Source organism: Leopardus geoffroyi, chromosome E1 (genome assembly GCF_018350155.1).
Source record: "Leopardus geoffroyi isolate Oge1 chromosome E1, O.geoffroyi_Oge1_pat1.0, whole genome shotgun sequence".
Taxonomy (NCBI): domain Eukaryota; kingdom Metazoa; phylum Chordata; class Mammalia; order Carnivora; family Felidae; genus Leopardus; species Leopardus geoffroyi.
The window spans coordinates 38997625-39023143 of record NC_059330.1 but is presented as its reverse complement, the minus strand read 5'-3'; the positions used below and the strand labels follow the sequence as shown (position 1 = coordinate 39023143).

Below are 25519 nucleotides of genomic sequence, written 5' to 3'. Positions count from 1 at the left end.
TGGAAACTGAAAGCTTGGGGAGCAGGACCCCAGCACCCCTGCACCTACTCAAGGATATCAGGCAGAGACTGAGTTCAAGGACTTGAATGAGGAAGGAAAGCCAGCATGGAGTGAGTCATGGCCCTCCTAGAAGAGTGGTTCTCACCCCAAGTGCACATTGGAATCCAGGGGAACTCAACAATACTGATGCCCAGGCCACAGTCCGAATCAATTACATCTTTGAGGTGAGGCTGAGGTTTATGGTATTTTTTAAAAGATCCCCAAGTGGTGCTCACTTTGGCAGCACATATAGCAAACCTGCGATGATACAGAGATTAGCATGGTCCCTGTACAAGGATGCCACGTAGAAGATCCCCACGTGATTCAAACAGCCATGGTTGAGAATCACTGCCCTAGAGGGACAGCCCAAGCGGGCTGTCGATGCTAGGAGACAACTTCAGGATTCTAAGACCTTACCCATAAGGTAGAAAGCCTGTGTGTTGACCACGCAGGGGAGAGGGGGCTGGCATGGAAGAAATAGAGGGGAAGACAGTGATAGGATTAACAACTGTGAGAAGATGGAAGCAAAGAACTCTGAGAGCCCAGCCCATGGACTTCTAGAAGGGAATAGGGCAAGGCTACATAAGGCTGATCTGCCCCTCATACTTGCTTTCTGCCCACTGAAAGGTAGGCTGGTAGGGCAGAGAACCTGGGGGCTTTGTTGAGTTTGAGTTTCTTCTTGCTGAGCTTGTTACCAGGGCAACAGAGAGCAATGGGATCTAACTGCAGGACTGGGGAAGCAAGAGGCAGGGGTGAGGAGGAAACATCTTAACAGTCATCCCTCCTGCCAGTATCCTACCCCCAAGGATGCCTGGCATTCTTTGCATGACCCCCAGGAGATCAGGGCCATAGTTACCCATCACTCTGTGAGGAGGAGCAAAGCAAATGGACAGGACTAAGAGGAATTAGGGGTAGGGGAAAAAAGAATCATGGTCCTCTGCCTCAAGCAGTAGCGCCAAGGGATACAGGGGGAGTCCCAACTGTTTTAAGGTATACCATGATGTCCATGCCCCCAGTGCACAAGGATTTGTGGTCCAAGAACAGATGCCACTAGCTCCACATTAAATTCAATTGCTCCCCACACTGGGCATCACCTCTGTAGTAAACTTCACCCCACCCAGGATCTGGAAGAAAACAGTCACTCCGAAGCTAGGAACTGGCCTGCACACATCAGGGGCTCAGTGAACTAGATAACCGGCAGCATTAGCCACAGCTGATGGTCTCAACAGTTCCGCTTTACCTTTACTAAGGTTAACAGAAGCCTCCCTCTTAGGCTGTGGTTCTTGATACTTCAGTGCCAGAGTGTCTTTACAAGAAGAAAGCTTAGCTACCTGTGCCTCCCCCTGGTACAGTTGTATTGACTTTGGGCACATTACCCTGGGAAGGGAAACTCACTTGCCAAACACTAACAAAGGTGAAAGGGTAACTACATGTTCACGTGGGTAAGTTGCATCTCACTAGTTTTTTCTGTCCCTGATGCTTCCAATCAAAGGGACTGAATAATATCCTGGATCCATGTGGCAATGTAGTTAGGATAAGATAGCCAATGGGGAATACAGATACAACTGTGGGTTCCCCACCTCTCAGGGCTTCCATTTCAGAAGTCTTGAGTTGCGTTGAGTTGTGACCGCAACTCTGGGGAGTCAGCAAGTTCTCTACTGTCCCTCCCAAATCAAGACTCATGCAAAACACTGGCAAAGGAGCCAAGTTTACAGTCTAAATTTTATTATCTCCAAGTCACAATGCTGATCACAAATGTGCACCCTTTAAAATAGTAACAAACAAACAAACAAACAAACAACACCACCACACATGGAGAAATTCTTGCAGTGAAACACAGTGGACCAACAGAGACAACTGTCACAGTGTCTTAAGGTCTGGGAATCTGGGCATGCTGCCCACAGGCTTGAGGAGACATCTTCAGGTTTAAGGCAAAGGGAACAGCCTACAAAAGGCACAACCACCAGCTACCCCTAGAAGAATCTCTCAGTTATTTCCTCCTTGGGGGTTACAGCTTGAGTGCCTCTCCCCACCCCCCACCTGTGACTCAAGAGTGGTTAGGTCAGCTCTTGGAGAGAATAAAAACAGTGACATTACTTGGGGAAACACAGCCACCACCATCTCCCTCAGGTTCTGTAGGATAGGGACAGTGGCCAAATTACCCCTGGCAGACACAAGTGCTGCAGTAATAGGGATCTCTTCCACAGAGGCAGCAGGAGAGTGGTTCAGCGCCATGGATAGGGAAGAAAAGGAAGAGGAGCCCTTGCCCCGAAAATGACTGGCTTCCTTAGGCCTGAAGCCCAGATGTGGGATCTTCTGTTTGCAGGGACAGGAGCAGAACTTGGGGAAAATCAGGTAGTAACATCTAAAACACTTGTAGCAGGAAAGACATGGAGAAGAGCAACTGCAAAGTATAGGGCAGACCACTTGCTGGACAGTATCTGCCTCTAGAGAGATGCATTGGTCCACAGCAACTGGAAAGGGGGTGTGGTAGGAAGGATGGAAAGAAGAGAAGCAGAGGGACCTCTAACTCCACTTACCTCCAAGACTGAGCCCTGAGGACTGTGTGAATACAGACCCTTAAGGGGCAAAGGCTTACTCCACTCTCCCTTTCTCACAAGGGCATCTGGACTGCCATCTCTCCCCACTGTAGAGACTCTGCCCTCAAGTAGAGGACTGACACCTACACAGTACAGGGACTGATGGAGGCTCAGACTCCTGAAAATCGAAGTCAAGACGAAGGGCTCCTACCACACACTTTGAACTTTTCTCCACAATGAGACACTCTGTGGACGGCTCTGCTTCGAGGGTTAGAGGAAGTGAGAGAATCCAAGTACAATAACAACGGCCAGACAAAAATGAAAGGCCACCTCTTTAAAGACTTGGTGGGGGAAAACTGGCTGGTAAAACTTCAATTATCTGGGATGCAGGGAAAGACCAAAAGGGAACCCAGAGGAGCTAGCAAATCAGAAGAATGAATGTCTCATTTAAAGGCAAAGAGAAAAAGAAACTAAAAGAATATTAATTTAAGAATAATAAGCCAGGCTTTACAAACGAACGTCTTAGGAAACAAAACATATAGGAAGGAGCTTCCCTGGGAGAAGACACTTGAATTTCCCAGGAAAAAGTGAAGAAGAGTAAAAGACTTGGGCTTCTAGATGTACACCCAGAAGCCTGAGCTGGCTGGACCTCTGCTCCTCTGAGCACAGCCAACTCAAGTAAAGAGTGGAGATGGGAGGAAGTCCACTTGTTTAGCCCCTTCTCCAACAGAGTCTGTCCTCAGAGGAAGGCAGGGGTCCTCCTCATTCAGCTGCTTGCTGGTAGGAGCCACCCTATATCTTTGAAGCCCTCCTGGTAGTAAACAGCCAGTTGTATTTCTCTTCTCTCCTGGGTTCTCACCTCTGCTGTTCTGACAGGGGTGGGGAAATGGGAAGAAACATCGTTAATGGACCTTCTGGGCATTTACAAGCTGTTTTCAAAAAGCCACGTTTCTAAATCATGTATTTTATTATTATTTTTTAATGTTTATTTATTTTTAAGAGAGAGAGAGAAAGAAGGAGAAGGAGCACACACGAGTGAGAGAGAGAAAATTCCAAGCAGGCTCTGCAGTACAGCACAGAGACTCTCTCTCCACGTCTCTTTCTCAGATACATAAACGTTAAAAAAAATAATAGTAAAGATAAAAAAATAAAGTCCCTAACAAAGCAACAATAAAACCCCCATGATCTTTCTCCATGACTTTTAGAACTGGCTCTGCTGCAAACACCACAAATTTAGATTTCCCTTTCCTTAAAAAAGAATGCCCTGCATTTTTCCCTTGCAGATTCCCAAATGAAATTCTGCCAAGTTAACAATGGTTTCTGCTTCAATCCTGCTCAATGCATTCGCAAAACAAAGCGGCTGGCAAATTTTGAGACTCCTTTAAGCCTCCCCACAAGATATCTCATGATTATAACTTAAAGCATTAATTAGGTGATTGTTAAGTAAATAAGCATGAGCATTAGTTTTAAGAATGTTAAGAGTTGGGGCGCCTAGGTGGCTCAGTCGGTTGGGCAGCAGACTTCGGCTCAGGTCCTGATCTCATGGTTTGTGGGTTTGGGCCCTGTGTTGGGTCTGTGCTAACAGCTCAGAGCCTGGAGCCTGCTTCAGACTCTGTGTCTCCCTCTCTGTCCCTCCCCGGCTCATGCTCTGTCTCTGTCTCTCAAAAATAAACATTAAAAAAAAATAATAATAAATAAATAAATAAATAAGATTTAAAATGTTGTAAGAGTCATAGTACATTGTACACTTACTTTTATAGGATGTTCGATTTAAAATATTTAAGAACTCATATTAACTGGAACCCCTGCTTACAACCTGAAATAATAAAGTTAGAATTTGTTACCAGTTGTTAAAAAAAAAAAAAAAAAAAAAAAAAGGCCATGGAGACACACTCAGAAAAGGAGAGAAATTTTCTAGGGGAAAGGAAAGCCCACTGATGTGGGAAGCAGCTTACATACCTCAGGAGGTGGGGGCTTAATGGTGACTGGCTGGGGAGTCCTCCGGGGTGGGGAGGGCTTTGGCTGCACCTGCTGCTGGGCAGGGTTATAGTAGGTCACTCCTCCATACACCTGTGATGGGGCCTTGGGACCCCAATAAGTCAGAAGAAAAAGTTAGGCAAACTCACCCTAACTATGACGAACAGGAAACATTATTTGGGCAGGAAGCATTATTCGGGCACAAAAATAAAAGTACTGGGGAATTTTTAAATCTCTAAGCTGCCCCTTAAAGTGATCATTCATTTCTACCTTACTATCTCTTAATTATGTTCTGGTTCTTACTCCTCCAAAGTATTGCTCATCTTTCTCTAATTCTTACCATCAGCTGAAAAATGGAAGAGGCTAAGCCCAGTGGTGACACCTCACATACCAGATGGTGTCAACCTGTTGGGAGTTAAGCAGCACAGGAAGGGGTAGGGCTGGTAAGGATAATACAGCTTCTTTACTCAATTGAATAGCAGACACAGCCACCTAAGACATACCAAAACACTTCAATGAAATACCATCCAAGAAACAGAAGGCAATAAACAGACGATGGGCATTACATAAGCTGCATTTCCAGCTCCTGACCACCAAGAGGCGTCCTGGTGTCACATGCAAATCAGTGGCATCGAAATGTTTTCTCAAATTCCTTAAGCATTCTTCCCATATCACCTCCTCGTCTGAATTAAAGGACGTGTAGAAAAATCTGCTCATTAGCCATCTCACCTGCGTATTAGGATATAGATGAGGAGGTGGTGGGGGAGGCAGTGCCCCTGGAGCATAAGGGTAGCTAGGATTACCAAAGTTCATGACGCCTGGAGCAGAAAAGTAAGTAGGAGCAAGCAACTGCTGAGGTGGTGGCTGTCCTGGAGACATGGACACTGGTGGGGGATAGAGGCCCGGATTGGGGAGAGGTGCCGGTGTCTGGTGGGGATGTAAACCTGGATAAGAAGAGGAAAACAAAAATTAAATAGAAGATAACACCATTTCCATGGGATGGCTTGGCTGCCCTGCTCAGCACAGAAAGACTCAGGATGAAGTCCTCAGGATGGACCCAAGAGGAGTTTGTTGCTCAAGCAGCCAGAGTGGCCAGCCTTGTAAGCAAGCAGCACAGAGCTCAGGAGGATGGAGCTTGTGAAGCCCTCAACACATATCCTCACGTACTGGAAGCATACAAGCAGAGGTGCAAAGCTTACCTGGGTGGGGAAGGTGCATTTCTGGCTGCACAATCATGCCCTGAGGAGGCAGTGGGGCAGGGCTGTCACCATGGGTATAGATTGGTCCCTGGAACTGCACTGTAAAATATCACATTGGGACTCTCATAAACCCTCACTCTTCGTATCATATGGATAAGTCTCCTTGTCCCCCAAACCCTTTAAAAGATGTTCTCAGTTTTCCATGTGAAGAAAACAGCAGCCAGACAATGTTTGATAACCACTGTGAGAAGTCAGAAGGGAAATTTTAGGACTCAAGAGGCTGGTCTCTTAATTCACTTCATCCTGCCAAGAAAGGTGCCTAACAAGAATTTTTAAAAAAACAAACAAAAAACCCCCAAAATAACTCACATGGATCATAGTAATGTCCTTCCATGATACTGATGTGCACGGGAGGGGCAGGGGGCTCCGGCACAGGTCTTTGCCGCTGAGATGAATAGCGTTTGGCTCGCCCACCCTGGACACCCTGAAATAACGAGGTCTGAGCAAAAAGACTCCCAGAGGGCTGACTCTCCTATCAAGTCCCACCCTCCTGTAGGTGCTGCAAAACACACCCTTGGTATATGGCACATATTTAAACAATACTGGCAAAATGAAGGGGTTCTGGTTGGCTCAGTTGGAAGAACATGCAACTCTTGACTTCAGGGTCATGAGTTCGAGCCCCACATGAGGTGTAGAGATTACTTAATAAAAAAAGCTTAAAAAAATATTTGCAAAATGAATTGTAAAGCCAATGAGAAACATCAAGATCTGAACCTAGACCCTCTACCCTTTCTGGAGAGCCAAATTAAAAGAAATATGGGTAAATCAATGGGAAAGCAGACTCCAAGGCCTTATCCTGGTTTAAACAGTGAACAACTGTTGCATGCAGCCCGCTCCCCCAACTACTCCCCCTTTTCCTTTCTGTACCATTTCTTCCATCCGGTTAAACTGAGGTGGAGGTCCTGCTCCCATGTGTATGTGATTGGGCATACCTGTAATATACCAAAAAAAAAGTCATGGCTGCAGAGCAGATAGATGTTGAGTAACACTAAAGAGAAAATTACAGGTTGAAGAATACAACATGTGGAATTGTTTTATTCTTTTAAACTAACAAAATTCTTTTTTAATGTTTATTTATTTATTTTGAGAGGGAGAAGGGGAGAGACAGTGAGGAAGCACATGAGTTGGGGAAGGGCAGAGGAAGAGGGAATGAGAGAATCCCAAGCAGGTTCCACGGTGTCAGCAGAGACTGATGCTGGGCTGAATCTCACGAACCATGAGATCACGAGATCATGAGCGGAGCCAAAATCAAGAGTCAGAGGCTTGCCAACTAAGCCACCCAGGGACCCAACAAAATTCCTTTTAAACTATCTCTGCCTCCTGTCAATACCAGCATTTGGAAATCTGTCCTCACTGCCTGCAATCTTAATATAGCAATAAAGCCTTTGAACACACGAACACACACACACACACACACACACACACACACACACACACTTCAATGAGAAAATGCAAGTTCAAATTTCTCCCACCAAATACTTCCCTTTACAGAATCCCTAAGAGGTTATAATTAGCACAGTACATTATCAAACGTATTGAAAAATCTCAGCCCTCAAGTTTCTGAACATAACTGGACATTCTGTGAATCTGCCCAATTATTCTAGGCCATAGAGGTCTAGGATGGACATTTGGGAAGATACTCCCCTCTGGCTGAAAATGACTCAGGACAAAAAAAGACATCTTCCAATGGTAATAAGGTATCAGTAGAAGGGTATACTTCTCCATCCAAAGATCAACTCCAGGTCCAGTTTATACTACATTAGTTTTTGGTATTCAAAAATGCACAGGGGGGGCGCCTGGGTGGCGCAGTCGGTTAAGCGTCCGACTTCAGCCAGGTCACGATCTCGCGGTCCGTGAGTTCGAGCCCCGCGTCGGGCTCTGGGCTGATGGCTCAGAGCCTGGAGCCTGTTTCTGATTCTGTGTCTCCCTCTCTCTCTGCCCCTCCCCTGTTCATGCTCTGTCTCTCTCTGTCCCAAAAATAAATAAACGTTGGAAAAAAAAAATTAAAAAAAAAAAAAAAAAAAAAAATGCACAGGGGTGCCTGGATGGCTCAGTAGGTTAAGTGTCCACTTTCGATTTTGGCTCAGGTCATGATCTCATAGTTCGTAGGTTCATGCCCCACTGTCAGCGTGGAGCCTGCTTGGGATTCTCTCTTCCTCTCTCTTCCCCTCCTCTGCTCCCTCTCACTCACATTCTTTCTCCAAATAAACAAACAAACAAAATCATGCACACCAGGGAAGGATGCTGAAACTCCCAGTCCAAATGAGGATTTCCAATCTTTAAGTTCAAATCAGATTTCAAAAACTAAGGAAAAGAGGGGCGCCTGGGTGACTCAGTTGGTTAAGCGGCCAACTTTGGCTCAGGTAATGATCTCACAGCTTGTGAGTTCGAGCCCCGTCTTGAGCTCTGTGCTGACAACAGCCCAGAGCCTGGAGCCTGCTTCAGATTCTGTGTCTCCCTCTCCCTCTCTCTCTCTCTGCCCCTCCCCCACCCACACTCTGTCTTTCAAAAATAAACAAACATTAAAAAAAAATTAAAAAAAAAAAAAAAAAAAAAAAGAAACTAAGGAAAAGATCTTTTGATCTACCTGGCTGGAGGGAAAGATGGATGGGCAAGAACCTGGTAGATAGGTCCTGGTTTCTAGAACTCTGCTATCCAACGTGATATCCAATAGCCACATGTGGTTATTTAAATTTCTATTAATTAAAATTGCAAGTTCATTTCCTCAGTCACTCTAGGCACATTACAATTGTTCAAAAAGTTCTTACACTATAGAAAACTCTATTGGGTAGCCTGGCTCTAGATTAAGGAAATTAGGCTTTCCTTTCAAAGAGATTAGAAAATTCTCATCCAGGGGTACCTGGGTGTCTCAGTCCATTGAGAGTCCAACTTTGCCTCAGGTCATGATCTCATGGTTTGTGGGTTTGACCACCGCATTGGGCTCTGTGCTGACAGCTCAGAGCCTGGAGCCTGCTTCAGATTCTGTGTCTCCCTCTCTCTCTCTGATTCTGTGTCTCTCCCCTTCTCTCTCTGCCCCTCCCTCGCTTGTGCTCTCTCTCAAAAATAAATATTAAACGTCTCCCCCTCTCTCTGCCCCCCTCCCCCACTTGCACTGTCTCTCTCTCTCTCTAAAATAAACATTACAAAAAAAATAAATAAAAGCCCTCCATAAAAAACATTAAATAAATAAATAAATAAGAAAAAAGAGAAAATTCTCATCCAAATTCAAACGAGTAAGTATCTGCCTTCAAATATTTAACTATTAATTCATATAATAAGAACACTGCCACCCTCTTCCAACTTTTCCCACAGAGAATGGGTAAAAGATTGTGCATTCAGGAGGTCAATATTGATAACTGGTCAGGTAGGCAAAGTAGTGGGGTAGTCTTGGGTAACAGATAAAACTTCTCTGAGGCCTTTGTATGAATATACCTATGAATATATTTCCTTCAGTTAACAAAAACAAAGCTAGGGGCACCCGGGTGGAGTTGGTTAAGCGTCCAACTCTTGATTTCGGCTTAGGTCATGATTTCACAGTTTGTGAGTTTGAACCCTATGATGGGCTCTGTGCTGAAAGCAGGGAGCCTGCTCTCAGAGCCTGCTTGGGATTCTCTCTTTCCCTCTCCCCCATTTGCACATGCATGCACTCTCTAAAAAAAAAAAAAAAAAAAAAGATATTTACCAGACACTATATCCCCAAGACACCTGATCCCATGTCCCTGATCCCATGTCCCCAAACTCAGTGATGCTCAGGGAAAAAAGTTAGTCACTAACCCTAAGGTACCTACCCCGAAGCTCACGTGGCTGTAGGAACGAAGGCTGCCCTGGACTCCAATTCTGTTCTGTTATATTTAGTTGTGCCACATCTTGCTCAAGTCCACTCGTAGTAGAATCCACTGGAGCCTCCCAGGCTCCAGTCTTAGCAGGTGGAGAAGGGGTAGTTTCTGGGACTGGAGGCGCTGGGTTCAGCCCTTCAGGTGGAGGGGGCACCTCCTCTGCAACCTTGACTGCATCTCCAGCTTTGATTCTCGTTCTTCTTGCCCGGGAATAGGATTTCTTCTCAATAGGCCTGTCAGGGGCTGGTGGTGCAGCATCAGGAGCGGCAGCTGGAATCTCTGAGGCTGCCTCTTCCTTCTCAGGACTGCCAAGCACTTGAGCATCAGCTTCTGGAGATGGATCCCTCATAGGAGTCTGCTCTAGGCGCCGTGACCGGTAACTGGCTTCATGTTTAACAGTCTCACCAGATCGGCCACCATGCTGCCCACCAGCATCCACAGGCCTAAAACCAGCACGACCTTCCTTGAAGCCCCCAGATCGAGAGTAATTCCTGGGAGCAGACATCCGGCCAGTACCTGCAGCATTTCTGTTAATAAATGTCCTTGGTGGTAGGGTGCCCCCAGGACCCTGATGGCGATGGGACTTGTTTGGTCGCTCAACAATCCAGTTTGGATCTCTTTGCGGAGGACTCCCAAACCTGAATAAATGGAATGGCAAAAGTCTTAAGGAAAGAAATAACAAAAGAGATGAGATGACTAGAGATATAAACTGAAGGTCAGGGAGACTTCACCCATTCCTCACCGACTGAATGACAGGCTGAAATGGCATTTAGAAAAGCAAAGGTCTCTCTAAAATATAAATATAAACTGCAAAATTTCCTCACCTGGGTTTCCGGATTCTTCGGGGTTTGATGTCATCAGGATTGTGAGCTGAGCGGATGTCATAGCCATAAAGAGCAATGAGCTCCTGTCGAGACTTTGGAGCCTGTTCATCTTCCCGGAACTTATCATGCTCCCAGCGACCCTCATCCTTCCATAGCTTTCGCTGTCTCCCCTTGGGTCTGGATAAAACCAGGAAAAAGTGTCTTAGGCTGGTAGATTCCATTATATAAAGATGTTCACGAGAAAACAGGGTTGGGCAGAGAAACAGTAGGAACTTCACTGGTCTTCCCATTTTCCCAGACAGATTATACAAAACCAAGAGTGAATCACAGAGCCTACTGAGCTCAAATGTAATAAGGGACAAAAATGAGGAAAGACTTCACTTCAAACTACTCAGTATCTTGGAAATAAATATCTCTTGCTTATAAGGCAGCCTATGCAAGTATTTCATATCCCAGAGTCTTGAGCCTCGAATTAAGGAAGGCAGTGGAAGTGTGGGTCTGGATCCCAGCTCCTCCACCAAGTTACCAAATATCCTAAGCCTCACTTTCCTCAAAAGATAATCATAAAACTTAAAGTACTGTGAGCAATAAATTAGCAAAGTGCCGGACATACAGTAAGCACTAAATACATACTAATAGCAGCAACAAATGGTTGTACCTGACTTCCTCCTCCTGAGTTTGCCCTCGAAGATCATGCTCAAAGAAGAGCCCTTTCCGGGGTATGTATGCTGGGTTCTTCCGATCCTCATCATCATCCAAATGCTTAGGGCCTTTTTTACCCACTTTGTTCTCCACAGGCTCTGTGCTCTCCTAGAGGACAGACAAAGGGCTCCTTATTCTCTCCAAGGTTAAGAGTCCTTATTCTGGCCCCCAAAATGGAGGCCTGTGGTGGACACTGACCTGTCCATCCCCACTCTGCCTCTCTCCAGTTACAGTGCCTTTGGTGTCAGGCTTTTCTTCTCCCTTCTCTTCTTTTGCTGAACAATTAGCAGCATCATTGGCTTCTGATTTCAGCTCCACTTTGGAGTTTTCCTCTTCACTGTATTCCCCTTCTTCACCCTGAAAAAAGTTCCCATCAGTTGGAAATGGTGCATTTTTACTTTCCATTCATTTTTTTTTTTTTTAAGTTTATTGAGAGAGAAAGAGAGCATGTACATGAGCGGGGGAAGGGCAGAGAGAGAGGGAAAGAGAGAATCCCAAGCAGGTTCCATGCTGTCAGTACAGAGCCTGACACAGGGCTCCAACCCACAAACCATGAGATCATGACCTAAGTCAAAACAAAGAGTTGGACCCTTAACCGACTGAGCCACCCAGGTGCCCCTTATTTTCCATTCTTTAGGATAGAAACATTTTCTAATGAACTTTTACTACCATGAAAGAATTAAAAGCAAACATATCAAAACTCTTACTAAAATTTCTAGAGGATGGGACGCGCGCGTGCGCGCGCGCACACACACACACACACACACACACACACACACACACAAAAAAACACAATAAAAAATATACATACGTATACTTATACAGATCCGTGTAAGTTTTCCAGGAAGATATGCAAGGAAATGTTAACCATGGTAGCCTCTGGGGAAGGAGCCCAGGAGATATGAAAGAGAGGCTTTAAACTGCCTAGCATACAGGGGCACCTGGGTGGCTCAGTTGGTTAAGCGGTCAACTTCAGCTCAGGTCATAATCTTATGGTTCATGAGTTCAAGCCCCACATCGGGCTGGCTGCTGTCAGTGTAGATCCCGTTTCAGATCCTCTGTCCCCTTCTCTCTCTGCCCCTTCCCTGCTCACAGTGTCTCTCTCTCTCTCTCTCTCTCTCAAATATAAATAAACATTAAAAAAAATAAAAATAAAAACTGCCTACCATACAAAAGGAGCTTAATCTTTGTTGATGATTTCTCTCCCTCTTCATGAATTATTTCTTAAACATGCAGTGCCTAAAAACTACACTCTAACTCAAGCTGTGAATTGTCTCATCTCAGAATAGCTTAGAGCAGAGATTCCCAACCTTTTAGATTATGTGGACCTCTTGTTAAACTCCAAAATTTTCATGGATCTCCATTAGACAATAGCTCATATAACACCCAGTGACTGAAAAAAACATATTAACAAACAATTTCTATACATTCAATAATACTTCAAAAAAATCTACATTGTATTAACTTGTATATTCAAAACCAGTAATACATAAAGGTGGGAGATGTACATTTAGTCTATAAATAATATGAACTGAGCTAGTGAATTTGCAAACTCTGTAATAACCCTATGATTTTTCAAGGCATTTATTTACCCTCAAATTGGGAAATAATGGCATACATTTTTTATGTCTGTGATACGAATACTCAACTTTCTGCAGCATGAGATCACCTTAGCCAACAACTCAGCCCAGAATTATGTAATTATAAAATTTTGGCTTAAAAAACTTGTTCTTTTTAAGATTTTATTTTTAAGTAATCTCTACACCCAACGTGGGGCTTGAACTAACGACCCCGAGATCAAGAGTCGCATGCTCTACCAACTGAGCCAACCAGGCACCCGTGACTTAGAAAGCTAGAGAACTTGTATGACCACTGCATTTTAGAAATGAAAACAAAGCTCAAGTGCTTTCTTGCCTCTCCACATCTCCTTTCCTCTCCTGCCACATCAAGATTGGATAATCCTGCTTGTGACAGAGAAACTGCTGAGTCTGTCCATACAGAAGAGGGTCCTTAGGCCATCTACTAAATAGGGGCCACCAGAAAGGGTTAGGTAATAAAGGTGTGGCTAGTTCTAGGGAGAGAAAAGGAGCAATTAAAGCTTATGCTGAGGGAACTGGCTTTAGAATACTTTCATTTCAAATTCCTCTCAGGATTTGGGCCTCCAGAGGCCAATCTATAGGCTGGAGGGTAGGTTTAGAGACCTGAAGATAAAGAAATGGGTTCAAAGGAAGGTGGGCTAGTCCTCACTGCTGGGTTAACAGGTCAGGGTGCCAATACCCTGCTGCCACCTGGTAGATAGGTGCACACTAATCTTATTCTCCTACTGGGTCTGACGCTTGATCTATACTAGACTTGCTCATAACTCCAAACTCATGCTAACATCAGGAATGTGACCAAAGAGTTCTACTGTGAGATTCCTGATAAAGCAAAGAAGCTCTAAGTTTCTACCCTTTCTTCAAATAGAGTGGCGTCTGCCCAACCGGCCCAAATGAGCCAACTAATCCTCTTCCCTACTCAGCATCTGGGTATTTCAGCCTCTAAGTGTTTTGGGTCAGATTCCTGAAAGGGGATACTGTTATGAAACCCACAATTAGAGGAAGACCACACTCACACTATAAGGATTAAGCCTCTACTCACAGCTTTTTTTTTTTTTTTTTAAAAAGGTATTTATTATGAGAGAGAGCAAGTGAGTGGGGTAGAGGCAGAGAGAGAATCCCAAGCGGGCTCCGCACTGTTGGTGCAGAGCCCAATGTGGAGCTTGAAATCACAAACCGTGGGATCATGACCTAAGCCGAAATCAAGAGTCAGATGCTTAACTGACTGAACCACCCAAACACCCCTACCCACAGCTGTCTAATAACCAAGTGCCCTTGATTCTTCCCATTTCCCCTCATTCACAAGAAGTTTCCCCTCCTCTTAAGATGGGGATGGGTGGGTGGTAATCATTCAGTTCTTTCCCTGATCTTATGTTCCCTGTAAGTTCTAAAGCAGAAATTTCAAGAATCTTATTCAATATGTATATGTGACCTTCATTCATTAGTCCCCACCAAACAAACACACAGACACACACACTGATTTCAAACATCTTAAAATAGTATCAGCATGATTATGAGAATTTTGTTTTATGCTCTGCCTCCTCTAGTCCATGGTGGAATGTCAAATGAGGGAATTCTTTTATTCCAAATGAGAAACTAATTTTGTTTCCAGGGCAGGACAGAAAGATACAAACAGCAGTGCTGAGAAGACTCCAAATTAGTCTGGTCTAACTGAAGACAAAAAGGTGCTACCCCAGGATCACACTGCTTTGGCTAAGGACTGACACCAAAATCCTTTTCCAGAGAGAAAACTCCTCTTCAACGAATACTCTCCCCAACTCTCAAGTCTAGCTCTCCCTTGAAGCCCCTGGTAGCTTTCTCACACAGAAGTTTTAGCTTATTCTTGCATTCCCTATGTATTTCAGAGTATAAGACAAGAGTTAGTGTCTTCCTGGTTCTCAATGTCTCTTCTAGATCTGAGTTATCCAGCATCATTTTAAATTCCTACTCCCCTGAGGCTCCTATCACCTGGCTATATACCTCTATGCCTTCCTTGAGCCAACCCTGCCACAGACTTGGAAGACAAGATGCTCACTCTTCACCTCTGCTACAGGCCATCTGTTTCCATGCCCACACTCCAGACAAGTCTTATCTGGAACTGCTATACATTTCTTTTTTAAGCAGGCTCCACACCCAATGTGGCGCTTGAACTCACGACCCACGACCCTGAGATCAAGAGTTGCCTATTCTGCCGACTGAGCCAGACAGGCACCCCTGCTATACATTTTATTTTTATGCCATACATTTTTAAAAAAGTAAACCTGTTCCTCTTTAAAACTCTTCAATACTCCTTTGATCAAAACTACCACATGCAGGGGCACCTGAGAGGCTCAGTTAGTTGGTTGAGTGAGTGACTTCGGCTCAGGTCATGATCTCGTGGTTCCTGAGTTCCAGCCCCACATCGGGCTCTGTGCTGACAACTGAGCCTGGAGCCTGCTTTGGATTCTGTGTCTCCCTCTCTCTCTCCTCCTCCCTGATTCGCGCTCTCCCATAAATAAATAAACATTAAAAAATAAAAATAAAAAACTGCCACATGCAAAAAAAAAAAGGTTAGACCCCCACCTCATCCCATATACAAAAATTAACTCAAATGAATCAAAGTCCTAAATTTAAGAGCTAAAACTATAGAACTCTTAGAAGAAAACAGGAGTTAATCTTCATGACTTTGGTTTTGGCATGGATTCAGCCTTCTTAGATATGACATCAAAAGCACAAACAAAAAGGAAAAAACAGATATATTAGACTTCATCAAAATTGAAACCTTACACCATTAAGAAAATAGAAAGAAAACCCACAGAATGCAGAAAAAAGATTTGCAAATCATGTATCTGATAAGGAACTTGTATCTAGAATATATTTTTACAACTCAATAAAAAGACAACCCAACTAAAAAATAGGACAGTCCTGGGTGGCTCAGTCGCATCCAACTTCAGCTGAGTCATGATCTCACAGTTCATGGGCTCAGGTCCTGCATCGGGCTCTCTGCACAGAGCCTGCTTCAGATCCTCTTGTCCCCTTCTCTCTCTGCCTGTCCCCTGCTTGCATTCTCTCTCTCAAAAATAAATAAACATTAAAAAAAGGGGGGGGGGGGCCGGGGTGGCTCAGTTGGTTAAGTGTCCAACTTCGGCCTAGATCATGATCTCGCAGCTCATGAGTTCGAGCCCCGTGTCAGGCTCTGTGCTGACCGCTTGGAACCTGGAGCCTGCTTCAGATTCTGTGTCTCCCTCTCTCTCTGCCCCTCCCCAGCTCATGCTCACACTCTGTCTCTGTCAAAAATAAATAAAATTAAAAATAAAAATAATAATAATAAAAAAACAAGTTTAAAAATTGTCTGGGATTTTCCCAGGATTCTGGGAAAATGGCAGCTGCAGTTTTTGATCTCTTCTAACCTCCACATGAAATGAGGGCTTCTAGACAGCAAAATCAAAGCTCTTTAAAGGCTTTGGACGTTTACAACAAAACTAGGTTACAAGGTATTCCCCAGACCTCAAAATACAAGCACACAGAAATAAAGCACCAACAGCCATTAAGACCTGCACCAGACTGTGTCCATACTCGAGAAAGCAGAGTAGTAAATGGAACTGAGAACAGGGGAACCCTGAACTAATCAACAGGTATTTATTTAACAGAAAGCTAAACTGAAAACAACAGTTGAAAGTAGGAGGAGTTTTACTGTCTCCAATAGTGTTTGAATGTGAGGGTCCTGCAGTATGAAGCTCTGAAGGGCTCGAGGTGTCTAAAATCTCTGAAATCTTGCAACCGACCCAGCTGCCAGGGCTGCCTTCTAGGATAGGGTCCCACACCAAAGAGAAACTTGAGAGGACAATCCAATTGAGCAGGAGAGGAGCAGAAGGAATGCAGAGAAGCTACAAAACAAATTAGGAAAGGGAACAAGAGCAGGAAATCACAGAAAGCAATCCACCACTTTTTTTTTTTTTTTTTTTTAAACACTACAGGAAAACAACAGAAAGAGCTTTATGAAGTCAGAAAAAGCTACTCTGAGCCATATGTCCTTCTAACAGATCAGGAAAACTAATATCACATAAAATACAAACCGGTAACAAAAACATAGAGGTCAAATCCTATATAAACTTATCATGAGAAAGAAAAAATAAGAGCATTCTACAAAGAAAGCATGACAGAAGACAGACATATCATATAAAAAGTGTAACTTCATTTCAAAAAAGCTAAAAAGGCATTAAGAAAATTAGGTAAGGTATGAAAGAACATCAATCAGAGTTAGAAAAACTCAAAAACGAAAGAACTCAGGAAAGTACTAGAAATTAAAAAAAAAATCATTTCAAATACAAAGCCTAAAACTAGAAGAAACACAAGAGTGAATAAACATAGTAATAACACCTTAAGTGAAAATAAAAGTGATAAGGAACAAAGTATTTTTATTTATTTATTTATTTATTTTTAATTTTTTTTTTTTTTAACATTTATTTATTTTTGGGACAGAGAGAGACAGAGCATGAACGGGGGAGGGGCAGAGAGAGAGGGAGACACAGAATCGGAAGCAGGCTCCAAGCTCCGAGCCATCAGCCCAGAGCCCGACGCGGGGCTCGAACTCACGAACCGCGAGATCGTGACCTGAGCTGAAGTCGGACGCCTAACCGACTGAGCCACCCAGGCGCCCCAGGAACAAAGTATTTTTAAAAATCAAGAAGTAAAAGAAAAAAGGATTAGAAAGAAAGGGTCAAATACTGAAGACACACATAAAATACTTAGGGGGCACCTGGGTGGCTCTGTTGGTTAAGTGTCCAAATTTGGCTCAGGTCATGATCTCAGGGTTTGTGAGTTGGAGCCCTGCATCCAACTCTCTGCCATCAGCACAGAGCCTACTTGGGATCCTCTGTGCCTCACTCTCTCTATCCCTCTCCCACTTGCGCACATACACTTTCTCTCTTTCAAAAATAAATACACATTAAAAATAAATAAAACAAAATACTTGGGATAGGAGTTCCATGACATATTGCAGAGTACATCTCATACCTGTGAACACCAACCCAGAGCAACCACCACCAGACAAATTCTAATTACTGGACCTTAAAAAATATATACTGGGAATACCTACACAAAAAAAGCAAGTAACCTATAAGGGAAAGAAAATAAGTAATGATCAGTTTTGTTCAAGATAAAATCTTTGGTTCATGTTGTCTTTCCATGGATCTGGAAATAATTTGCAGGAAATACAAAGGACAGAAAAGGCATGTTGGGTTGTACCACGAGTGAACGATCATCAATACCTTTTCAACAGATAAACTGTAAGGAAAAGAAAGGGATGAAAAACTAACCTGTAGACTAAGAGACCGATCAAATTTGGGGCACCTGGGTGGCCCAGTCGGTTAAGCATCCAACTCTTGATTTCAGCTCTGGTCATGATCTCATAGTTCATGAGTTTGAGCCCCACAACAGGCTCCATGCTGATAGTGCATCAATGGAGCCTGCTTGGGATTCTCTCTCTCCCATTCTCTCTCTCCCATTCTCTCTCTCTCTCTCTCTCTCTCTCTCTGCCCCCCCCCCCACTTGCGCACATGCTCTCTCAAGATAAACTTAAAAAAAAAAATCAAAATTATTATTTTTTTTGAGAGAGCGCAAGTTGAAGAGGGGCAGAGAGAGGGGGACAGAGGATCCAAAGCAGGCTTTGCACTGACAGCAGCAAGCCTGCTGTGGGGCTTGAATTTATGAACCTTGAGATCATATCTTTAGCCAAAGTCAGATACTTAACAGACTGAGCCACCCAGATACCTCAAGAGAGATCATACTTTAATAGGCAAGACTGAACTGTAGCGTATAGGTATATAGTTAGTAATCAAGAAGAAATGCAAGCAATGGATTACTATGAAAGTCAGGATACCAGGCTTTTTTTCTGTAATATAATCTGCTGTCCATAGAAACTTTTTCTATGCTGTCCAATACAGCAGCCAGTACCCACAGCTAGCTACTGAGTACTTAAAATGTGGCCACCGCAACTGAAGAACTGAAGTTGATTTTAAGTTAAACTAATTTAAATTTAAATAGCCACATTTGGCTAGTGACTACTGTATTAGACAGAGCAGAACTAGACTTTCTTAACTTTCAGACGATATATACACTATATATTGCCATTTCAAAATCCCACAAGTCCCTCAATTTCAAAACATCCAAAATTTAACCCACCATTCTTCTTCCCAAAATCTCCTCCTGTGTCCCATTCTTTTTTTCTTTAAAAAAAATTTTTTAACGTTTATTCATTTTTGAGAGACAGAGTTTGGGCGGGGGGTGGAGAGAGAGACAGACAGACAGACAGACACAGAATCCGAAGCAGGCTCCAGGCTGAGCCGTCAGCACAGAGCCCCATGCAGTGCCTGAACCCACAAACTGTGAGACCATGACTTGAACCGAAGTCGGATGCTTAACAGACTGAGCCACCCAGGCGCCCTGTGCTTTTTTTTTTTTTTTTAATGTTTTATTTATTTTTAAGAGAGAGAGAGAGAGAGAGAGAGAGAGAGAGAGAGAGAGAGAGAGAGAGGCGGTGTGAGTGGAGAAGCAGAGGGAGACAGAATCTGAAGCAGGCTCCAGGCTCTGAACTGTCAGCACAGAGCCTGAAGCGACGTGGGGCTTGAACTCATGAACCGCAAGATCATGATCTCAGCCGAAGTCGGATGCACAACTGACTGAGCCACCCATGTGCCCTTCTCGTAAAATGTTATTTTTGAGAGAGAGAGAGAGAGAGAGAGAGAGAGAGAGAGAGAATGTGACTGGGGGAGGGGCAGAGAGAGACAGACACAGAATCCAAAGCAGGCTCCAGGCTCTCAACTGTCAGCACAGAGCCCGACGTGGGGCTGGAACCCATGAACCACGAGATCATGACCTGAGCCAAAGTCAGCTGCTTAGCCAACTGAGTCACCCAGGCACCCTTCCTGTGTCCCATTCTCTCTCTTATTCATCAACCTGGGCATCCCTTTGACTCCTTAATTCAGGCTCCACGTTCAATCAATCAAGAAGTTCTGTTAGTACCACCTAACATGTCTCAAATCTGAGTCCCACTGCCATGTCTCTTCTGTAGGGTACCATCATGTTCCCTGGCTTGTCCTAACAACCTCTTAATCCGCTCTCCCTGTCCCAAGTCTTGCCTCACCCACAATTCATCTTCTTTACTTAAGCCATCAGTAGCTTTCTTTCCTTGCTATTAGGGTAACACCCAAACTCATTTACATACAGAACAGTGAGATGCTATAAGTTCGTAATCAACAAACCTCACTGAACACTGCATTCTGCATAACAATCTTTCCAGGGTTTCCATTCTCTAGTGACTACTGCAAACATTCTTCACCCCAAAACCTCTCATCTCCCTTCTACTCTTTACACATTAACTTCATCACTGACTTCAGAGAAAATAAGTCATCTCATCAATCACCACATTATATGAATTCCATTACCTAAATAGGTTTCAATTCTGTCCACTTTTTTCCTCCCAAGTTAATTTAAGAGATAGAGCTGGGGGGGGGGGGGAGGGGGGAGGGAGGGGGAGGGGGAGGGGGGGAGGGAGGGAGGGGGGGAGGGAGAGAGGGAGAACCCCAGGAACGCCCTGCACTGCCAGCACAGAGCCTGACACAGGGCTAGAACCAACAAACCCGCAAGATCATGACCTGAGCCAAAACCTAGAGTCAGACACTTAACTGACTGAGCCACCCAGGTGCCCCTTGATCCTGTCCAGTTCCGTTTTCATTGCTCTCACACCACTCCACTCCAGGCCACATATACTGCTTGCCTCAACTTGCACATTGCTTTAGCTTTTCTGCTTCCAATTTTGCTCCCCTCAGATCAACTAAAATTGCAGACAAAATAACGGTTATAGGGGCGCCTGGGTGGCTCGGTCGGTTAAGCGTCCGACTTCGGCTCAGGTCATGATCTCACGGTCTGTGAGTTCGAGCCCCGCATCGGGCTCTGTGCTGACAGCTCAGAGCCTGGAGCCTGTTTCAGATTCTGTGTCTCCCTCTCTCTCTGCCCCTCCCCTGTTCATGCTCTGTCTCTCTCTGTCTCAAAAATAAATAAACGTTAAAGAAAAATTAAAAAAAAAAAAAAAATAAAAAATAAAATAAAATAAAATAAAATAAAATAAAATAAAATAAAATAAAATAACGGTTATAAAATAATAATTCTTGGGATGCCTGGCTGGGTCAGACGGTAGTGTGTCCAACTCTTGATCTCAGGGTCATGAGTTCAAGCCCCATGCTGGGTATGGAGCCTACTTAAAAAAAAGATCTCAAAGTTTACTGTGCATAAACATCAACCTGGGATCTTATTAACATATAAATGTCTGAGTCTTCCCTCCCTCTGCAAGATTTTGCTCAGAACTGGCCAACTGGATTTTCTGAGGCAGGTGTCCCTTGGATCTGACAAACACTTCTTTAAAATTTAAGTCTAATTCAGGGGAGCCTGGCTAGCTTGGTCAGTGGAGCATGCAACAGCTGATCTTGGGGTTGTGGGTTTCAGCCCCACGCTGGGTGTAGAGATTACTTAAAATCTTAAAAAATAATAATAAAATAAGGGCGCCTGGGTGGCTCAGTCCGTTAAGCGTCCAACTTCAGCTCAGGTTATGATCTCACAGTTTGTGGGTTCGAGTCCCACATCGAGCTCTGCGCTGACAGCTTGGAGCCTGGAGACTGCTTCGGATTCTCTGTCTCCCTCTTTCTGTCCTCCTCTACTCATGCTGTCTTGCTCTCTCAAAAATAAACATTAAAATAACAATAATAATAATAATAATATAATAAAATTTAAGCCATCAGTATTCATCACATACTTGGTGAAAACCCTGTTACGCTTTCTCACTTCCTTACGCTATAATCCAAATACATTTTAATCTGGCCTACAAGATATTTTAAGATTTGGACTCAGACTCATCACTTAGCACCAGTCATGCTAAACTTTTCACATCCTCCAAATCGTCATGCAGTCCATTCCTTCTAGACCTTTTTCCCAGTGTTCTCTCTGCTCAGGATATTCTGCCTGGCTAACTCCCACTCACCCTTCAAATCTCTATTTTAACATCCCATCCTCTGTGTTTCCAAATACCCTAAACCCAGTTAGTTGCCCCCACCATGTGTTCCCAAAGCACCCTATGCTTCCGATATTATGACTCTCACCAAACATTACTGTAATTACTTGTCTATTTTCTCCACAAGGGAAGAACCATGTCTGTCTTTTATTCCAGTGCTCAGCACAACTCCTGGCACATAGCAGGTACATGATGAAGAAAAGGAACAAGTAAATCCCTCGACGATCTTGCCCCTGTTCACTAATTTGCCTTTATTTCTGGTATCTGTCCCATACCTATTATGTTCCAGCCACATCAAACTATCAGTTTCCAAATAATTCAGTCTACTCTCCTGTGTCAGGACTTTCACAGCTGTTGTTCCCTCTGCCTAGAACATGGTTTGTCTAACTCCAACTTATTTTTTCCTGACTACCTAAAATGGATTCAGTACTCAGCCATTAATACCCTACTTAACCCTGTCCCCAGCAGTTGTCACCAAGTCCTAGGATTGCCTGCATGTTTATCCAACTTCCTTACTAAGTCATTCCTAAAGACAGAAACTGTGGTATAGTGTTCACTGTTGCATTTCCAGTGCTTAATGGAAATCTAATACACAGTAACAGTTCTACAAAATCTACACAATGAAACTTTGATCCACAATCCAATTCCTTCTGTTCATAATCCCATGATCAAAATCCAGAACTCAGGACTTTATTCAACAACCCCAGGAAACAAACAGCCATTCCCTGGTAGTTCATCCAACCAAAATAAGATCACAAAAGCTTGGTTTACGGAAATTTTCTCCTGAATTTAAGAGGGAGAAAGCACCCTATAAACTGAGGGATGTTTCTGATACAAACCACTCAGAATCCTGCCCTTTTAAGGTCTTCAGACACACTTGAAAAAAAAATATCCAACTGCCTGGTTTCATTCTGTAGGTAGCATAAAAGGAACTGCCAAAGATCCCGTGAAGGACTTCAAGATGTTCTCATTCTCTAATTTAGAACCTTATTTTCCGCAGACAGAGTGAAAAACTGACACTAACAGTGTATCACATGAAACCTAAAGAGGCATGCACCAAATTTCCCTCACTCTAAACAAGACCTTTTATAACAGTTTTTGAAGAGCATAAATGAAGAATGCACAAGAACAGTAACAAGTGGGTTATGGTACTTTTGAACCACGAGTGTGTACATGTTTTTAAAATACATTAAAAACAAACAAACCATTTTCCAACCTAGATAACAGAGAAAAAAGAACCTGTTACACTCACTTCAGAGTCTTCTGCACTTTCATAATCCGAGAGAACAGCTGAAACAAAACAGAAATATGTAAGGAAAAAAAAAAAGGCAACAGAAATGATTATAAATACATTTCCTAATTGCTTTTTGAGTCAAGCTAAGACTCTAACTCAATTCTGACATCAACCTATCAGGGAGATAAAATTACGGTCCCTATTTACAAATGGGAAACAGGCTCAAAGAGCGATTTGCCCAACATCATACTGCTAAAATGTATGCTCACAAGCCCTGTGCTACAAAGAGCCACGTTATGGCACTTTTCCCCCACATCCATAACAGTCTGACAGGATGTCAACTGCTAAAGATAGGTGATCTGAGTTTACCGGCAAAAAACTTGTCATAATGCTACTCACCATCGCCCTCCATGCCATCTTCACTCTCCTGAAGGAAAGGAGATGACATGGGTTAGTTCCGTGATTTCCAGAGGGTGGGGAGCTAAAGACTCAACACAAAATGGTTGAAAAGGGAGATGAGGAAAGGTACATCTTTAACAAATAGCAGCCGAGGGAGGTCCGATCTCTTCACTTCCAGCCCCAATTTCGGAATAAACATCCGCTTTTCATCTACAGCGGCTCTACCCTTCCCCTTGACACCCCAACACCTCCTCCTCCCTTGGGGTTCCGGATGCACACCGCACTGGGATAGCTCTCTTCTCTAACACGATATGCCCCAGCATCTACCATCAACTCTCAGCCTCGCATCACCACCTACACCCCGCCCCCCGGCCGGCCCCGCCCTAGCGCACTCACACATTCCGACTCCTCGGCGCTCTTCGCCCCCCCGCTCTCCACCCGCCGCAGATGAAGGGCCCCAGCTCGGCCTCCGCGCTGAGAAGGCAGAGAGCCGCTGCCACCGCCTCCAGCGCTACCGCTGCAGCTCCCGCCGCCCCGCGCCGGGGAGCCGCCGCTGTCTGAGCCCGATGCGCCAGACTCCTCGTCCTCCGTGTCCTGCGAAGCGCGCTGCCGCCGACGATCCGCCATCTTACGGAGAACGGCCGCCGCCGGCCAGCTCCTTACGTACCGCGCCCGTCGCAGGGGCTGCCGGGAGGCTTGAGAGCTAGTCCCAGCATGCTTCACGTGCGACACTGGCCGCCGCGCTTTTCGGGAGGAGGGGCTAGGGGCGGGCACCCTGCGGCACGTTTGCGGCGAGCGGGATTACGTAATCCGTGTCGTGCGGGGGGCGTGCCGCGACCCCTGTCTTGCCTGGGGTAGGCCCCCGCGAGGGTAGCGGTGTTCCTCGCCCAGCCATCTTGGGCCTTCCGAGTCGAAGGCGCTCACCTGTCACAGCTTCACTGCGGCATTGGAGCTGTTTCAGGCTTTTCTATTTCCGTTTCTCGTTTCTACCTACGTTTGAAGCAGATCGTTTTACTGCATTCGTTTGCTTAGTAAAATCACGAGTGAAGGTAAACCTCTAAAGTCGTTGTGGTGCGTCAAAATTTGCCACAGCAGCCCATTTGAAGCTAAAGAGCGAAGGAGAAACCAGTTGTCTGCAGTGAAGCTCAAGGACTTAGTGTTGCAGCACACCGTGTTTTCTCACTTCCTCTTCCTTCTTGTATCTCCCCCACCCCTATCCCAGCTATCACCTCTCCCAAAATGCAGGCTGGTATGATGCTAGACTTAACCAAGATTTAGAACCGATTTTAAAAGATGAACCGCCGTTGGTTCAATTTCCTGACATGATTTCCTTCTTAAGGGTTACCAGACAGGTAGCTGAGGGGAATGCTTTGATTTTGGCCAGGCATTTGCCAGCAGTGAAAAAAAAAAAAAAAAAAAAGTGTATTTTCTTTGGACCATAGTAAATACGTTCAAGATGTGTAAGGTATTAGTGTACCTACAGGAGTGCACATTAATAATATATATCAGAGAAAAGTCACTATGGCATAGTACAGGATTCTATCCCATGTAATATTTTTACAAGTTATATGGTTAAAGATTCTGATGTTTACCAAATTTATAGACAATACGAAACTAGAATGCATTCTGAATGCCTTCACAGATTCAGGATCCAAAAAGATCTTAACAAGTGGCCAAATGTGACATGTTGTAAATCCAGCTCCAAAACCCAGCTTCCAGAGTCCAAAAATGGAGGATGTATGTATGGAGGAAAGAAGGGGAAAGGGAAAGGAAAAAGGAAAGGAGGAAAAGATTTGGAGGGCTTTTTCTATCACAAGGTAAATTGATGCAAATAAGGCTGCCAAGTTTAGTGTGTAAATAAGAAAAGTGATAACCTGCCACTTTACTTTTTAGTTGTTTGGTTTGGGTTCAATTTTTCTTTTTTTTCTAAACAGGCTTCATACCCTGCACAGAGCCCAACGTGGGGCTTGAACTCATGTGAGATCAAGACCTGAGCTGAGCTGAAGAGCCACCCAGGTGTCCCAAGGCTGGGTTCAATTTTTAAATGAACATGAACTTGTTCACTCAGAGG

The 25519-nt window shown here is 44.2% G+C and overlaps 1 protein-coding gene and 1 pseudogene across 2 annotated transcripts; one reads left to right on the top strand and one right to left on the bottom strand.

Moving 5' to 3' along the window:
* The first annotated feature begins 267 nt into the window (after window positions 1-267).
* Window positions 268-364, top strand: LOC123604713 (annotated as a pseudogene).
* A 1379-nt stretch (window positions 365-1743) lies between these two features.
* Window positions 1744-24197, bottom strand: CASC3 (CASC3 exon junction complex subunit). 2 transcript variants are annotated; one of them, XM_045488735.1, is made up of 14 exons: window positions 23845-24197; window positions 23449-23476; window positions 23068-23105; window positions 11376-11534; window positions 11134-11285; window positions 10476-10652; window positions 9604-10289; window positions 6683-6747; window positions 6125-6239; window positions 5756-5854; window positions 5286-5500; window positions 4539-4661; window positions 4332-4395; window positions 1744-3448 (listed from the first exon to the last, which is right to left on the bottom strand). In XM_045488735.1, exons 1-13 carry the CDS (start codon window positions 24073-24075, stop codon window positions 4372-4374), a joined length of 2112 nt encoding a protein of 703 aa, XP_045344691.1. In that variant the 5' UTR covers window positions 24076-24197; the 3' UTR covers window positions 1744-3448; window positions 4332-4371. The 2 variants fall into 2 exon arrangements, with proteins under 2 accessions (XP_045344691.1, XP_045344693.1); XM_045488737.1 differs by having other exon boundaries at window positions 1744-3443; window positions 23845-24140.
* Between the last annotated feature and the right edge of the window lie 1322 nt (window positions 24198-25519).

Excerpts from the sequence above, each read along its gene's own strand:
- CASC3 (XM_045488735.1), bottom strand. The coding sequence starts at position 24,075 with ATGGCGGATCGTCGGCGGCAGCGCGCTTCGCAGGACACGGAGGACGAG. Across the intron at positions 10,290-10,475 it reads CGAAGAATCCGGAAACCCAG|GTTTGGGAGTCCTCCGCAAA; the intron begins GTGAGGAAATTT and ends CCATTTATTCAG. Across the intron at positions 4,662-5,285 it reads ATCTATATCCTAATACGCAG|GCCCCATCACAGGTGTATGG; the intron begins GTGAGATGGCTA and ends TGGGGTCCCAAG.